Consider the following 17,260-nt stretch of genomic DNA (forward strand, 5'->3'; position numbering starts at 1 on the left):
ACCTGCAGGTTGATGTCCAAACACCATTCTGTAAATATTCTGGCAAACAATAATATTAATCTCCCTTTCCCCCCCCCTCCCTTTGATGCTTTGGTTGTTAGAGTTCAAAAATAAAAAAAAAGCTTACTTCCTGGAGTTAATTCAAACAAATGAAACAAATGCAAGCAAAGCCTAATTAATTATACAACATTACAGAGACTTTCTATTTTGTATTCCAGTGCATGCAAGAAATGGGAAACGGGAAAGCAAATCGCCTTTACGAAGGTTACCTACCAGAGAACTTCAGACGACCCCAGACAGACCAGCATCCTTTCTCTGCCTGTTGTCCCCATAGGAAGATGGAGGCCTTAGCATCACTCGAGGGAATGTGGGAAGGGGATACCTCTATATCAGTTTCTGCATGAACCCTTTTAGAGTCTACATCCTTTTCCGGAATTTTGATGAGGTTTTCCTGTTAGTGAGCATCTTCTGGAAAATCAAACCTCATAGATTAACCTTAGGAGGTGCAGCATGCAGTGCTCTCCCACTGGTCTATGCCCTCCTGGAGATTGCATATTGTTTTTTGGCAACAATATGAATGGGAACTGCTGTTGCCTTTATCTAAGATGGGGTTTTTCCCCCCACAGTTAAGTCAACACTGGGATTTGCTGGAGATAACTTTTAAAACAGTTTTGTGTGGAACAAAAAGATGGCTCTAGATCAGCGTTTTCAAACTTGGCAAGTTTGATGTGTGTGGGCTTCGGCTCCCAGAATTCCCCAGTCAGGGTGGCTGGCTGGAGAATTCTGGGAGCTGAAGTCCATACATCTTAAAGTTGCCAAGTTTGGGACTTCTGAGAGCTGAAATCCATACATCTTAATGTTGTGAAATTTGGCCACTGCTCTATATGGAGGCAGGTAACTCATAAAATCAGCATATCTATGCTGACAGGAACAATTTATCTGCCCATGGCCACAGATTGATATTGACAGTACTAATCTCCTATCCTATAATTTGTGGGTCATGCTTTGTATATTAGAAGCAAAACTACCATATTCTCTGGATTGGAGCACAACTGCAGATTTACCATTATCTGGGCTGCAAATCCACAAAAAGCGGTAGATGGCAGCAGATGCTTAAGAGTTTTCTATAACTTGTGCCGCAGTCTAATGGCAGTCCAGATTTTATATTTATCACAGCGGAAACAACTACATTCCCCCCCACCCCACCCCCTTGGCCAGTTCTAGTTAGCTTAACTACAGCCTGATGGTTGCCTCCAAAATTATTGCAGCATCTAATTTGGTAGCAAAACTATCTGCTCTTGGTTTATTCATCCTTATCCAGCTTCCTCCCAGAGCAGTGGAGAGCTTTATCAGAGAAAAATATGAAAAGAAGAAGTACATGGACAGAAGTCTCGACATCAACATGCTACGGGTTGGTTGGTTCTAAATGCATAAATGCTTTTGCTCTTTTGCTTCCAAGCCAGTATTTTGACTGGCAGGAGCTTCTTCGTAAGGTGGGATGAACAATTTTATTCTGTGAAGGATCCCATTATTTCAAGGTCGTGTGGGAGGGGAATATAGGAAATAGTGAATGGGGCAGAGCCCATAATAGGTAAAAAAAAGAATAACCATATCTCTCTGACACTCTGTTTTATCATCCTCTTCTTTGAATCTGATATCATCTTCACTTTCTTCGAAGAAGGATGATGTGGAAAAAAAAGATATGAATTGCTTACTGTACAGAGAAGAAACAAATTAGACTGAAGTAGTCAAAAAAGAGCTCTTTAGATGGACAGTTAGTCGACAGACAGTTCTACCAGGTTAATGAAAGGCCTGGCAATGCTTTTTCATGAGATTTGGCTGGTTTTAACTTTGATCACTGGTGGGAGGAAGAATTTAGCATATTGTGAAAAACCAGCCCTTTTGGTTAATTTAGGCCTTAGGGCAGTGTTTCTCAACCATAGCAACTTTTAAGATCTGTGGACTTCAGTTCCCAGAATTCTGGGAGATAAAGTCCATGCATTTTAAAATTACCAAGTTTGAGAAACGCCAGTTGAAGGTACTATGTGAACCCCCAAAATGGGTCAATCCAAATTAAAAGGATTGTGCAAACAGCACTGTTGGGAAGGAAGTGTTTTTTGCATTGAGAGTGCCATGAAGTTTAGCAGGGGAAGTTTCCCTTTGACCTAGAAAGAAAATTATTCTGATGAATTCATTTGGCTTGCCTTCTCACCGTTTTGAGTGTTTTTGTTCATAGAGAGAAAAGGATGAAAAATGGAAGAAGGAAGCAGCCACTGGGAAAAAAATGGAGCCAGTTATCTTTGAGAAAGTCAAAATGGTAAAGTGGCTATGGTTATTTCTGGCTTCTTTCTGGTGTCTTGTGGGGAGGAAGGGAGCTAGAGGTATTCAGTGAGAGATTCACCCTTGAGTTATCGACTGACCTGAGATGAGATGCACCCCGCCCCCCTGCATCCGTTTCATTTGGCAGGTGGGAAGAAATTCAGATAAATCTTATTACCGGCACTCAGCACTCGGTAGCTACTTATCTAGCAGATTTGATTTTGTGAATTACACAGTGGAACCTCACATATTGGCCACCTGCTGACTTTTGCAGAGAGAGTAGACTGGGCGATTCATTGTGTGAATGAGAGCATCAGGAGGCTAATTCTTACCCAGATGTCAGGAAGCTTCAGGGCGGGTTTGTGCAGATGCTACAAACTTTACGCCCCCTCAGTGCTAACAGTTGTCAACTGCGTGAGTTGCCAACATCCACAGAATAACCTGGGACGGTGTTTCTTAACCTTGGCAGCTTGAAGATGGGTGAACTTCAACTCCCAGATTTCCCTGGTTCCACATACCCTGGCAGGGCAATTCTGGGAAATGAAGCCCATCTATCTTCAAATCGCCAAGGTTGAGAAATGCTTATCTTCGAGAGAGAAAGCCCACCTGTCTTAGTTGGCTGGCTGAAACATTGGGATGGGCTTTAGAATAAGTTTCGAAATCCACGAGCATCTCTGGAACATTTTCTGAAGAAACAAAGATGAGAAAACTGCTCGTTTTTCTCATGGAATATGAACCAAAGGATTTTGGTGGTTTCTGCTTCCTTCAGCCTCAGAAGAAAGAGGATCCACAAACTATGAAGAGCCTCTCCAGACCCTCAGAACCAGTCATAGACCTGCTGGGACTTGGTAAGACTACTGCTGGCACGCTTCTTTCTTTTCTAAATATTTGTTGCATTGTTGCTGAAATAAATAGTAAGCAGGCCTTTTTCCATCTGGGGGAGGAGAGCTGTGAAGAGTGGAAGGCCCAAAATACTAGCTGTGATTTCACTATTTCCTGTTAAATCAGTAGTGAAATCCGATTTTTTTTTTACTACTGGTTCTGTGGGCGTGGCTTGGTGGGCGTGGCAGGGGAAAATCTGCGAAATCTCCATTCCCACCCCACTCCTGGGGCCAGCCAGAGGTGGTATCTGCCAGTTCTCCAAACTGCTCAAAATTTCCTCTACCGGTTCTCCAGAACCTGCTAGATTTCACCCCTGTGCTAAATCAGTTATTTGTGCTTCTTGAACATGGAGGTTTATCACGGAGATCATTAATAACAAATAATGGTTTGTTGCGTAGGAAGATCTTTTTTCAGTTATGGTAGATGATGCAGGGAAATGTTGAGCCTAATTTTGTTTTGGAAGGACAAGGAGGCCCAGAACTACAAGTAGTCCTCAATTTAACAACCATAATTAAACCTGGAAATAACGGTTGTAAGTTGTTGTGGTCTTTAAACAGGTCACAACAGGTGCCCAGGTTCACGACCTTTTTTGCAATGGTCATTAAGTGAACGTGGTGTTTTATCCAGTGAGAGATTTTTGCCAGAACCAGAAGTAAACACCAGAAATTGACCCCCCCAAAAAAGTTTTAAAAAACACAGTCATATGGACGCTGCAGGTGGTCATAAACGCAAGCTAGCTGCAGAGTGTCCAAAACGCAATTATGTGACCAAGAGGGGGTGGGGCCATTGTAACTTTGAAATTGGGTCGCAAGTATCCTTTGGGTGGTCCGTTGTAACTTTGAATGGTCAGAGTCACTGGTTGTTAAGTGAGGACTACCTGTACTCCTGCCAACGTCCCAGAATGCTTTGCAGTAAGCTAGAATGCCACAGTTTCGGCCCAGTGGTTTCTTCAGTTAGTGGGTCAGGTTAATCCAAGGTTGCAGCTTAAAATGACAGGGCAGATAGATTTCCAGAAGCAGACGCGGAATCCTTTTTATAATGTCTTTTTTGCCACCAGGCCCACTGAAAATGCAGTACTGTAACATTTCCCAAAACAAAAAAACATTGCAAATAGCAGTCCCGGATTTCCTAACCTAAAGTTGCATAACGTACCCGTGGCAGAAGTTACACATAGGCTGGAAAGCTTTTCAGTTCCTCTTTCATCGGGAGGCAGCTCATTAACCGTTGCGTTTGGAGGGCTGAGCCAATCGGAATTTCCTGTGCAAAGGAAATACGGCGAAAAATTGAAGCTCAAAAGGGGAAATAGGCCACCAGAATGATTGCCATTGAAGGCCAAGTAACAGCTCAGCTGGTATGAAAAGGCCAAGGGCAAGGGATAATCTGTCCGTTATAGCTTAGGAGCTGAATTCCGCATTTAAAAACGAAAATGAGCAAATTCCACCCCAGCGTCAGGACACAGCCATGGGCATGTGATGTTAGCAATGGTGTAGCTTTCCAGGAATCTTGTCTTTCCCACCAAACCAAAAGCAGCTTGCCAGGTGTGATGGTGGCGATGGCTGCTAAGTCACACTTGTAAGATATGCTGAAATCTCAAAAACAGGAGTTGTGGCTGAATAAGAATTCAGGGGGAGAATGATACTTGACACCACTCGGTACAGCTTCTTGTCCTCCATGCCAGTAACACAAGCAAAGAAATGTAAAGCAGGAGAATAGCATAGCAATTTATACAGCTTGAAGAGAATCAATGTGATCTATTAGCAATAGAATGCATACAGCCCGCTAATGGGGGAGCTGGGGAGAAAGGCAGAACTGAAAATTGAAAAGTTGGATCTTTCTCTGCTCTCTGAATCTACCCTAGCAGCTACATGTTGATTTCCACAATATCTGGGGACCATCCAACATAGAAGGCCAAGACATCCATCCTGTGATGGAATGTGCAAGTGGAGAAAAGATTGGGGGGGGGGGTTAGGGGAGGGAATCTTGGCAATCACACCACAGCTTCTCAGGAAGAAGGCAGCGCATTCCAGAGAGAGGCCCAAGACAACAGACTGTATATTCCTAAACTGGATGGTGGGGAGAGAAAAAGGTTCAGAGCAGCCACAGCCTAGATCAGTGGTGGCTAACCTTTTTGCCGTCGCGTGCCAAAAGTGGGAGCGTGGGGGGGGGGTCATGTGTGTGTGTGCCCACACCCATACTTAAATGCACCCCGCGCATGCCCGCTTGACCCATCCCTGCAGTCTCCCCACTTTTGGCATGCAATGGCCCAGTAGGCCTGTTTTTCGCCCTCCCCAGGCTCCAGAGGCTTTCTAGGAGCCTGGAGAAGGCAAAAACAGCCTTCCCCACCACCCCCCGGAGGCCCTCTGGAGGCTGGAAACGGCCCGTTTCCTGACTTCCAGGGGGCCCAGAAGACCCAAAAATCAGCTGGCCAAGTGCGCAAACAAACTGGAGCTGAGCTAGGCTAATGCTCGCATGCCATAGGTTCACCATCACGGGCCTAGATTCTCCCAGGGTCTATCTACTTGGTTAGATTGAAGGTTACAGCTTTAATCTGGCAAGATTCCGTCTATTAGGTATAAGCAGATAAAGAATTGGACCTCACAGTGTCATCTTTGGGCTTATCAAATTTAGCCTTTGACCCTGGGTGTGGAAATTCAACTCATTGGAGGGAAGCAATTTGGGGAAGGCGATCCCTTGGGTGATCTCAAGAAGCCAGCTGATACTACCTCCCCCCTTTTCTCCCAGATGTTCCTGTTTCAACTGCCCTCCCCAATGGAAGGGCCAGCAGTTGTTTGGAGAAAGACTTGGACCTATTTGGATCCCTGGGCACTGAGAGAAAGGTGAGAAAGTTACATTAATGGTGGGAGACCTTGAGCTAGAACTTCGTTCTCATCCCAACCTATCTCACAGGAATATTCTGGGGAAAATAGGTCTAAAACTACACTTGGATGTAAGCACAGGCATGATAAAAAAAAAAAGTAAAGAGTTCTAAATTTTAATTGAAATGTTCAGTAATGTGCAAGTCATGCTTAAACTTTCAGTCGAGATCTTCATTACACATTAGATTCAACAGCCGAGTTAACAGATAATTATGTAAAATAGTATGAAGAAGATATACTTCATTTTTGATTTAGCAAGATGTGAACCATTCATTATTTGCCAAGACTGTAGAGACTTCCCAGATAAATCTTGACTATTTTTCCTTTTTGATTCCCTGAGCCTGTGCTTATCGGTCTCTGACTGGGTTGGTTCATATTGACTTGGCTTTATCTCCCATTTGAGGGTCAGGAGACAGATACTGCCTATCTTGCGGAATCCTTCTAAGGTGGTAAATTACCGTATTTTTCAGAGTATAAGGCGCACCTTAGTTTTTTGGGGAGGAAAATAAGAAAAAAGCTGATTGGCAGGTGGATTGGACTCCCGGAATACCCCCAATCAGCTGTTCCCACAGGTGAATTTTAGCAACAGGTTCCTTGGTTGTGAGCTCCGTGCCTTGCTTTTTTTCCAGCCTCTGAAACTTCTGAAACAGCTTCAGAAAAAAAGGCTTTTTTTCTGAAGCTCTGTTTGGAGGCTTTTTTTCTGAAGCTTCTTTCAGAGGCTTTTATTCTGAAGGACTATCTGTACTCTGTTCAGTCTCCTTTCTTTGGTATTGGTATATAGATTAACCTCTTCCAATCTGTTGCTTATTGTGTCATTCTCCAGATTTGTTAGCATAGTTTGGTTAGAACCTTTACTGATTCTTCTTTTGTTGCTTGCCATATTATTTTAGAGAAAAGCCTTTCAGAGGCTTTTTTTCTGAAGCTTCTTTCAGAGGCTTCTTTCAGCCTCTGAAATCTCCGTTTGCGAGGCTAGGCGGGGCTACATTCAGAGTATAAGACGCACCCAGATTTTCATCCTCTTTTTTGGGGGGAAAAGGTGCGTCTTATACTCCAAAAAATACGGTAGGTTATGCAAGTACTTTGAAAAATGGAAAACCTGAACTGGAACCTTTAAGAAAAATGCTGCGTCAGTTCTCTGGCCTCCACCTTTGGAAATAAGTACAGTATATTCTCTCACCAGGTTGTTGGCTCAATGCCCACAGCTGGAAGTGCTGGATCTGTTCCTGAAAAGCTGAACCTGTTCCCTGAGCCTGACAGCAAGGCTGAAGAGACGGGGAAGAAGCAGCTCTCCAAGGATTCCATCCTCTCTTTATATGGCTCCCATAGCCCACAGATCCCCGCACAAGGTATGCGCCCCCACCTATCACGGGAGACACACCTGTTGGGCTTTTAATGCTCAAGATTGGGTTCATAATATGCTCACTGCTTTATAAGTTAAGACGTTGGCAACATCAAGGTGCATTATGTGGAGCAGTAGGTGAGTAGCCATTTCAGGATAGAAGATTCAGAGATCTGATTTGCATATGTGGATCTGTTCATGGAGTTTTCACAAACAGTCTCTTTGATTTTTCCAGTATGTTAGCAGTACATCAGAAAAATAACCTGGTTACTGTAGGACGCTGCCATGCAAGAATTTTGCTCTAGTTCAGGGGTCTGCAATCTTAAACACTCTAAAGAGTCACTTGGGCCCGTTTCCCACAGAAAACAAAACACTGGGAGCCACAAAACATGGGTGGGCGTGGCCAACTCGACATCACTCACTCCAACCCAGTCACATGACACCCCCCCAGCCACGCCTACCCAGGTTTTGTAGCTCCAGATATTTTCTTTTAAACAGGTCTCTCTCTCCCCCCTCTCTCATCTTTCTCCCTCTCTCTCTTTCTTTCTCCCTCTCTCTCATCTTTCTCCCTCTCTCTGTCTCATCTCTTTCTCCCCCCTCTCTCTCCCCCTCTCTCATTCTCATTCTCATCTCTCTTTCTCCCTCTCTCTTTCCCTCTTTCTCATCTCCCTTTCTCCCTCTCTCTCTTTCTCCCTCTCCCTCTATCTCATCTCTCTTTCTCCCTCTCTCTCTTTCTTTCTCCCCTCTCTCTTTCTTTCTCCCTCCCTCTCTTTTTCTCCCTCTCTCTCATCTTTCTCCCTCTCTCTGTCTCATCTCTTTCTCCCCCCTCTCTCTTTCTCCCCCTCTCTCATTCTCATCTTTCTCCCTCTCTCTTTCCCTCTTTCTCATCTCCCTTTCTCCCTCTCTCTCTTTCTCCCTCTCCCTCTATCTCATCTCTCTTTCTCCCTCTCTCTCTTTCTTTCTCCCCTCTCTCTTTCTTTCTCCCTCCCTCTCTTTTTCTCCCTCTCTCTCATCTTTCTCCCTCTCTCTGTCTCATCTCTTTCTCCCCCCTCTCTCTTTCTCCCCCTCTCTCATTCTCATCTTTCTTTCTCCCTCTCTCTTTCCCTCTTTCTCATCTCCCTTTCTCCCTCTCTCTCTTTCTCCCTCTCCCTCTATCTCATCTCTCTTTCTCCCTCTCTCTCTTTCTTTCTCCCCTCTCTTTCTTTCTCCCTCCCTCTCTTTTTCTCCCTCTCTCTCATCTTTCTCCCTCTCTCTGTCTCATCTCTTTCTCCCCTCTCATTCTCATTCTCATCTCTCTTTCTCCCTCTCTCTCTCCCTCTCCCTCTTTCTCATCTCCCTTTCTCCCTCTCTTTCTTTCTCCCTTCGTCTCTCTCATCTTTCTCCCTCCCTCTCTCATCTCTTTCTCCCCCTCTCTCTCCTCTCTCCCTTTCTCTTCTCTCTCTTCTCCTTCTCTCTCGTTCTCCTTCCCTCTCTCTTTCTCCCTCTCTTTCTTTCTCCCTCTCTCATCTTTCCCCTCTCGCAGAGCAAAGTCACACATCTCCCCCAGTGGCCGAGGTGTGCACAGCACCAACAAGGGCTGGAAAAAGAGGAAATGTAGAGGGGCGCTTCGCTCCCGCTCTGGAATATGGAGCGAGTCTCTCCACCACAGTCGCCCTTCTCTTCTCAGGGCAGGTGAAGAGGGAGGGGGAGGGGCAGGGCCACCCAGTGGTGGGATCATCTGACAGGGAGCCGCAGGAGAGGGCCCAAAGGGCCACATGCAGCTCTAGAGCCGCACGTTGCCAACCCCCACTCTAGTTCAAAAGCACTCCAGACTTCTGTGATCTCATACTTAAAAGCTGAACTGATTTAACCGTGGACGTATCTGGAATTGCAGTAAAGCTTTTAAAATAAGCAAGCAAACATTGTGGACTCCAGTAGGTCCACTTCCATGGCTCGTCTTTCAAGGGTAAAATAGGTGTGATCCCTTTGCACTTCTCTGTGAATAAGGATCTGAAACTTGAGTTGAGATTAGGAGGGATTGGCTTCCTCCCAGGAAAATGTGTAACATCAGAGAGTTTTTTTAAAAAAAATGAGGGGGTGGCTGGAGTTTTCAAGTATTACCGTATTTTTCAGAATATAAGACGCACAGGAGTATAAGACGCAGATTAGTTTTTGGGGAGGGAAATAGGAGGAAAAAAATCTGCCTACCTATTAATCTGGCTAGCGTCCTTAGTCTGGTCAGCTTCAGCACATTAGTTTGCTTGTTTTTATCCCCTGCTTGGGGATAAAAAACAGCTTCTAAGGCACAGCTGAGAGGAAGCAGCAATGAGAAAAGCAGGCAAAAGGGGGGGGGATTGCTTCACTCGGATAGTGCTGAAAAAAAGCTGAAAAGGGCTGAAAAAAAGCTGCTAAAGAACAGCTAAGAGTTGGAGATCGCTTCACTCCTAGCGCCTCGTTAGGGCTGAAAAAAAGCTTTGAAAAAGCTACATTCTGATTATAAGACGCACCCAAATTTTCAGCCTCTTTTAGGGGGGGAAAGGTGCCTCTTATATTCCGAAAAATATAGTATATTTAATTTTCAATTTGCATGAGTGGAGATAAGATGAGGTTGTTACTGCAAGATCTGTAATAACTCAGAGTGGGGCAGATTTTTGCTTATTGTTCTCATCCTTGTCAAGTTGGCAGGAAGACATCCCAGATTGGCTTTTTAGGGATCAGGGAAAGTGCAGAAATATCCTCAGCTCTTAAGCGCAGATGGGAAGGTGGCTAGCATTCTGGAATAGCTCTCGGTGGTCCCAGTGCTGGGAGTGGTGGTGGGCAGTGACTGAAGACTGCCTTTCTTGCTCTCGGACCCAATGAGGTCTGTTAGAAACAGGCTGATATAATAGCAATAGCACTTAAGACTTACATACCACTTCACAGTGCTTATTACAGCCCTCTCTAAGTGGTTTACAGAGTCAGCTTATTACCCCCAACAATCTGGCTCCTCATTTTACCCACCTTGGAAAGATGGAAGGCTGAGTCAACCTTGAACCCGTCAGGCTCGAACGCCTGGCTGTAGGCAGAGTTTGCCTGCAATTAAGAGAGCTTGTATGGATGGAGGTGTGGACACAAATAAGGGACATTCTACCACATGTGGTGGACCTGTCCTAAGATTAGGAAATTTTGGGGCAAGATGAAATAGCAGGGCAGAAGATAGAAAGAAGGCCAGAATTGTTTCTCCTGGGTATTCTGGAAGGGAAAATGCAGAAAAGTATATAATATATTATATTACACATACTAATGGCAAGTAGAATTGTGATAGCACAAAATTGGAAACAATCAGACACTCCCCTTGATCAAATCATAATAAAAAAAATATACGAATGTGCAGAGATGGACAGATTATCTATGGAAATGAAGGAGAGGGAGGACACCGAGTACTATTTAATATGGAATAAGTGGTATTCCTGGCTGGAGAGTAAACATAAAACTTAAGGGATGTTTTTGTTATGAGATCGAATTGTAAATAGAAATCAAGATAATTTAAATAAAGATATAAGTTTAAGATAGAGATATTTAGAAGCAGAATTTGTGTAAAGAGGTTAAATAGGTTAGAGATACCGGTGCAGAAAAGTTATTAGTATTGAAATTTTGATATATTTGTTTTTGGTTGTTTATATTTTTTGTTTTGTGTGTGTGTGTGTTTTTCTTGCTTTTTATATATATATATATATATATATATATATATATATATATATATATATATATATATATATATATGGTTCTGGGCTTTTTTCCTTTCTAATACCTAGCAAGCTCTAACTGCTAGGTGGGAGACCTAAATAGATCCATTTCTAGCTCGTTAGCTGTCATCAGTAGGCCACACCCATAAAGCCCAGAACCGAGTAGATGTGATTCTACTGAGCTGGAGCTACAAAAAAAAAAAAAAAACCTTGGCTACGTAGGGAAAACCTGGCTAGAAGAAAAACATATATATATATATATATATATATATATATATATATATATATATATATATATATATATATATATATATATATATATATATATATATATATATTTTAAAGAGAGCTTGTATGGCAGAAGTTGACACCTTCATTTGCATCTCTCCCTTCTTAACATCCCTGCAGGAGCTGTGTTCCTAGCGCCTACCCAAATGGGCTATCCGGCCGCCTATCCCAATTTCCCAGGCATAGCACCACCTAGTGGCATGATGGCACCACCAGTGGGGGTGATGGCGCAGCCAGGAGGGGCAGCAGGCATGGCAGCACATATGGCGATCCCAACAGGTTATGTAGGCGGCATACAGACTGCAGTAATTGGGGTCCCCAATGGGATGATGGCAACGCAGCAAGCTGGGTACATGCCCGGCATGGCACCTGTCCCACCACCAGTGTACGTTGTGCAACCAGCTCACCAATTACAATGGAACCTTGCCCAGGTAAGAGCCAACGGTGAGAACTCAGGTGTGTGTCTGAGTGAGGTCCCTTTCAAACCTTGGGGGCAAGGGAAAACGTGCATTTACAGATTACAGGTAGACAATCTCAAGCCTTCCAATTCCACCTGGCTGGGCAATGAATTTGAGGATATGGAGTAGCGATATACTGAAAAAACAGCGGTATCAAGTTGCTAGTCCTAATGTACCAGTTTCTACCTCGTCCTTTTTCTCAAAGAGCTTGAACTGATAGTCACAATGAGTGAAGGTCATAAATACGGTAGATACTGAATAAACAGCAACAACCATAAAACTCTTTCCAAAAATGTTTATAAGCCACTTTGAGACTCATTTGATGAAAAGATAAAATCTTTTCTGAATTCCTATCATGTTCATATTCCCTGTGTATCAGCAGTTTTTCATGATGTAGCCCATAAGTTAACTGAAATAATGGAAGTAGAAAAACATAGTATTTTTCCATTTCCAAAATCTCCCCGTAGAGGATAATACGCAGATGGGCTTAATTTTAACATGATGCCTACAGGCACCAGTATTTCCATAGTCCTCTTCTCTGATATCCTCTAAATTCCACATCCTTAGAGCTACTTTCTTTAGTGGCAACCACAGCACATAAAACCTGCATTGCTGTTATGGCTTCTTAAGCTACCTGAATTATTTAATCAGCTGGGAAATCCATTGTTTTCTACAGTACAGCAAGTTCCTGGGTTAAGAGAAGCCCAATTTAAGGATGACCTACAATTAAGAACAGAGCCTATTGTAGCAAAATTTGAATTAAATACACAGTGATTCAAGTTCATTACACTGATTTATTTCATTAAACAATGTCACTCACACAGTATTATATAATAATACTGTTGTATATAATAATAAAAAGGGACGCAATGGCTCAGTGGCTAAGACGCTGAGCTTGTCGATCGAAAGGTATGTGAATATTACAAAGCAGCATATGAAGTCAGTGCTTCCTATAATGGACATGTGAATGATTCGGATTAATTAGGATTCATTATGTATTTTTTTCAAATCTTTTTCCACCTCAATTCTTTGTGGGAAGGGAGAATGTTTCTTCTGCACATGTCTGGCTTTCTTTCAAGTTTACCCTTTTTAAAGAAAACTTCTACATCTGTCAACATAAGCCTTGATGTTATCTTCATTTTTGAATCGTGATAGATATACCATATTTTTTGGAGTATAAGACGCACCGTAGGTTTTGGGGAAGAAAATAAGAAAAAAGCTGATTGGTGGGTGGATTGGCCTCCCGGAATATCCCCAATCAGCTGTTCCCAGAGGTGAATTTTAGCAACAGGTTCCTTGGTTGTGAGCTCTGTGCCTTGCTTTTTTTTTTCTGCCTCTGAAACTTCTGAAACTCCATTTCAGACAAAACTTTTTTTCTTGCCTCTGAAAGGCTCCGAAACAGAGCTTCAGAAAAAAAGCCTCTGAAGCTCTGTTTGGAGGCTTCTTTTCTGAAGATTCGTTTGCTTTTTTCAGCCTCTGAAACCTCCATCTGAGAAGCTGGGCAGGGCTACATTCGGAGTATAAGACACACCCAGATTTTCACCCTCTTTTTTGGGGGGAAAACGGTGCGTTTTATACTCTGAAAAATACAGTAATCAGATTCTCAGTCCTTCTAGCACCTCATGCCTTGTAGATGTGATTGGTTCGGAATGGGACTTTTTGACTCCTATCCTTGGCCATGCCTGCTTATCCGCCAGGGTTCCACCTCGGGGGATTCACCGCTAGCTTTTCTCCTTGGCTGACACGCCCCCCCCCCATCCATTCGACCTGGCCGATGGGCCACGGCCCCTCCGTCCCACGCGCTTCGGCATGGCCCATTCGTCAAAGCAGGGCTCGTCCTGGGCTTTTCACCCTCCGGGACAGTTAGCCGCCAACCAATTGGCTAGCTGCCAGTGCCGGCAGCCAGAAGCCACGGTGCGATTGATCGTGGGGGTGTGGGAAGGTGCTGCAGCCAAACGGTCTCGGGCGCTTGTTAGGAGAAGGAAGGGGAGGCGGTTGAAGCTCCCCTGTACCTGATCGTGCCTCCCTGATAACAAACGGGAAGGGAAGAGAGGGGGGGGCAGTAAGTACACCAGCTTCATCCAGAGGGAAGGGGGAGAGAGAGAGAAAGAAAGAAAGAGAGAGAGAGGTAGACAAGAAAAGAAGGGAAGGAAGGAAGGAAGAAGGAAGGAAGGAGAAAAAAAGAAGAAAGAAAGACAGGAAGGAAGGGAGGGGGGGAGGGGGGAAGGGAAAGTGAGTGAGATATGGATGGATGGATGGATGGATAGAGGGAGGGAGGGAGGGAGGGAGAGAAAAAGGAGAGGAAGAAAGGACCACAAAAGAAAGAGGAAGGGGGGGGGGGAAGGGAAGGAAAGGGAAAGTGAATGAGATATGGGTGGATGGACGGATGGATAGAGGGAGGGAGGGAGAGAAAAAGGAGAGGAAGGAAGGACCACTAACCCTGGCACTAGACACAGCTTCAGAGGATGCTTTGAAACAGCACAGCAATCCAGGGCTGGAAGGGACCTTGGAGGTCATCGAGTCCAACTCCCTGCTCTAACAGGAGACCTTATATCCTCTTGGTTATTTTGGTGCCTCTAACACAGAGGAGAAATTCCCAGAAAGGGGAAGGAGTTTACTAGGCAAGGCTGCCATGCAGAGGATGCAGAGGAATCCTCGACTTACGACAACAATTGAGCCCAAAATTTTGATTGCTAAGCAAGAGCATTGTTAAAGTGAGTTTCGACTCATCTTACTCAATCCATCCTCCAACAGTGGACGGCAATTCTTGACTTATGACCATCATGGCCAGCCTTCACCGATGTCATATGTCCATACCTAAGATGGGCACGTGGGATGGAGAGGTTGTGGCCCATTGGCCAGGGCGAATGGGTGGGAGGGGGGCGGGTCAGCCGAGGAGAAAAGCTAGAGGTGAATGCCCCGAGGTGGAACCCTGGTGGAGAAGCAGGCGTGGCCAAGGGTAGGAGCCAAAAAATCCTAGACCCAATTGGTTTCAGCTCCCATTAATCACAGCCAGCCATGTTCTTCAGCACTGCTTTTACACCTCTTGTTGGCATGGTAGTTTTCAACATTATGTAGATTAAAAAAAAAAAAAAAACAAGCTGAGGTACTTTCAAGGTTCTAAAGGACCATGAATGGTCACCAGGTGGATGATCAACCCCAATACAGTGAAGGCACGAAAGGTGTCACTGAGTATAGAAAGCTAATGAAAATGTCCTCTGCAGCAGGGAAACTTGAGGTGTAAGAACTGACCTGACTCCTCCTTGCCTTCTCCTTCAGGTGACGCAGCAAATGGCAGGGATGAACTTCTGTGGCCCCAACGGAGTGATGCGCTATGGACAGTCAATGGGCAGAGGGGGTGCCCCAGAAACCAATCAAGCCCTCAGTTCCCAGGTGTGGAAATAGCACCACCCACCCACCCACCCCTGGATGTGGACCATTTTCTCGTTCATTTTTAGCTTCGGCTCCCTTGGTTTTGTTTTCCCGGTTCTGTATTAAGCATCAGTTACTCCCTGATGTTAATGTTTTCACTTCCCTTGCTGATGAGTCTCGGACAGATATTCCTCTTGCGAACGGAGATCTACTCTGCCAATTCCCCACCTCATGTTCAAAACACCGATGGAGTCTTTGCTGCCTTGGCTCACCTTCTCCATAGGCGAGCATTTTTTGTTTTCTTTTCTTTTAGGAAGGTGGACCAAAGATGGCAGACGGACGTTCTGGTAGATGTAACCATCATTTCAAAAGCCTGTTCTGGGATTGCAAAAGGAATGGTCACGATGGCTGATATGACCTTTGCATCTTTAGTTGTGGCTTCACCTCAAGGCACTTTGTATTTTAGGACTTTGCCACCAAATACTCTTCGTTTTTTATTCCGCCAACACATTCTGTGATTTCTGTGGTGTTTTCCAAAACTACTTCACGAGCTTGAAACGCGTTCTCCCTGGAGAGGAGCTCCACCAGCCCTCAAGCACAAATGATGCTTCTTTTCTGAAAGTGAAGTTGGGAGGAAACATGCCCTCTTAAAAGCAGCTGCTGCTCATTTAGTCCTGGCATATTTAAATGCTTTTTTCCCCCTTTCTCCCTATTTTAACCTTTGAAAGGTCAAGCCTAGCGTTTCTCCATCTTGGCGGCTTTAAAATGTGTGACTCGACTCCCAGAATTCCAGTGCTGGCTGGAGGATTCTAGGAGTTGAAGTCCCATATCTTGAAGGTTCGGAAACACTGCATTAACGGATAAAAGGTCCAGAGCACTGGCAAGTTTTCGTTTGGATTTGTTTTCCCCCTGTGTAACTCTCACAAGCGCTCCACTTGCCCGCATGATGACTTTTATCGGAGGGAGAAAAACAAAACTTTCAGAGATGGGGCCAATCTCCCGTCTCAAGTCATTTCACAAAGACAGTGATCGCCCAATCCACAATTTTGAAAGATTTTGTAGCACAAATAAAAGCCCAGGCACCTACTTTATCTTGTGTATATGTAAATTCGTTAATAAAATGCTGCAGTGAAACTCTTAATCTTCGTCCTCATTTTTAAATGCTCATGTTAAAACAAATGGAGATACCACCTTTTTTTCCTCAAATGTATTGAAAGGCTCATAGTGAATGTCATTAGGTTTTAACTTATTGCCACGGGACTAATCTAGTCTCTGCCTGCTGAATAAAATTTAGGAGTTGTAGGATTGAAAGCAGGGGTGAAATGCTCCCGGTTTAGTCCGGTTCGCCTGAACGGTAGTAAAAAAAGGCTACTGGTTCACCGAACCGGTAGTAAAAAATGTTTAAAAAAAGAGTTCTGACGATCAGCTGAGCGACACGCGATTGTCGGAATTTTTTTTTTTTTACTTTTTTAGCATTTTTTTACTACCAGTTCTCCGGAATCGATAGTTAAAAATGCTTTAAAAAGTTAATAAAAAAAAAAAGTTCCGATGATGGGGCGTCGCTCAGCTGATCATTGGAACTTTTTTTTTACTTTTTAGGCATTTTTTTTACTTTTAAATGCTTTTAAAAACTTTTAAATGCTTTTAAAAAGTTAAAAAAGAGGCTCTGACGATCACAACTGTGGCGCGTGATCATCAGAGCCTTTTTTTACCTTTTAAAAGCATTTTTTTACAACCTATTCGCCCAAATAAATTGTAAAAAATGCTTTAAAAAAAAGTTGGCCACGCCCACCCAGTCACATTAACCCCCACCAAGCCACACCCACAGGACCGATATTAACAAATTTTACATTTCACCACTGATTCAAAGACATGGTACTAAGCAGGGTGGATTTGATTTAAATCGAGTTGATTTAAATCACAATTTAAATCGTGATTTAAATCACTAGTAAAAAGGCTTGATTTAAATCAACTCGATTTAAATCATAATTTTTAAAGAGCAGCTGTCATCTCTGCTACTCC

At 43.9% G+C, this 17,260-nt stretch overlaps 1 protein-coding gene across 2 annotated transcripts in view; it reads left to right on the top strand.

The window, feature by feature from the left end:
• SMAP2 (small ArfGAP2) overlaps window positions 1-16,379 on the top strand; it is a 53,308-nt gene extending 36,929 nt beyond the window's left edge. Inside the window, exons 4-11 of one of the 2 annotated variants that reach the window (XM_087876802.1) lie at window positions 219-304; window positions 1,333-1,411; window positions 2,237-2,317; window positions 3,089-3,167; window positions 5,944-6,038; window positions 7,258-7,423; window positions 11,529-11,839; window positions 15,146-16,379. In XM_087876802.1, coding sequence (XP_087732928.1) covers window positions 219-304; window positions 1,333-1,411; window positions 2,237-2,317; window positions 3,089-3,167; window positions 5,944-6,038; window positions 7,258-7,423; window positions 11,529-11,839; window positions 15,146-15,271 — 1,023 coding nt within the window. In that variant the 3' untranslated portion in view covers window positions 15,272-16,379. The remainder of the gene's footprint in view (window positions 1-218; window positions 305-1,332; window positions 1,412-2,236; window positions 2,318-3,088; window positions 3,168-5,943; window positions 6,039-7,257; window positions 7,424-11,528; window positions 11,840-15,145) is intronic. The other variant, XM_087876803.1, reaches the window with a different exon arrangement.
• The last annotated feature ends 881 nt before the right edge of the window (window positions 16,380-17,260 follow it).

This window comes from Pantherophis guttatus, chromosome 10, assembly GCF_059756535.1.
Source record: "Pantherophis guttatus breed Tessera chromosome 10, ASM5975653v1, whole genome shotgun sequence".
Lineage (NCBI taxonomy): Eukaryota > Metazoa > Chordata > Lepidosauria > Squamata > Colubridae > Pantherophis > Pantherophis guttatus.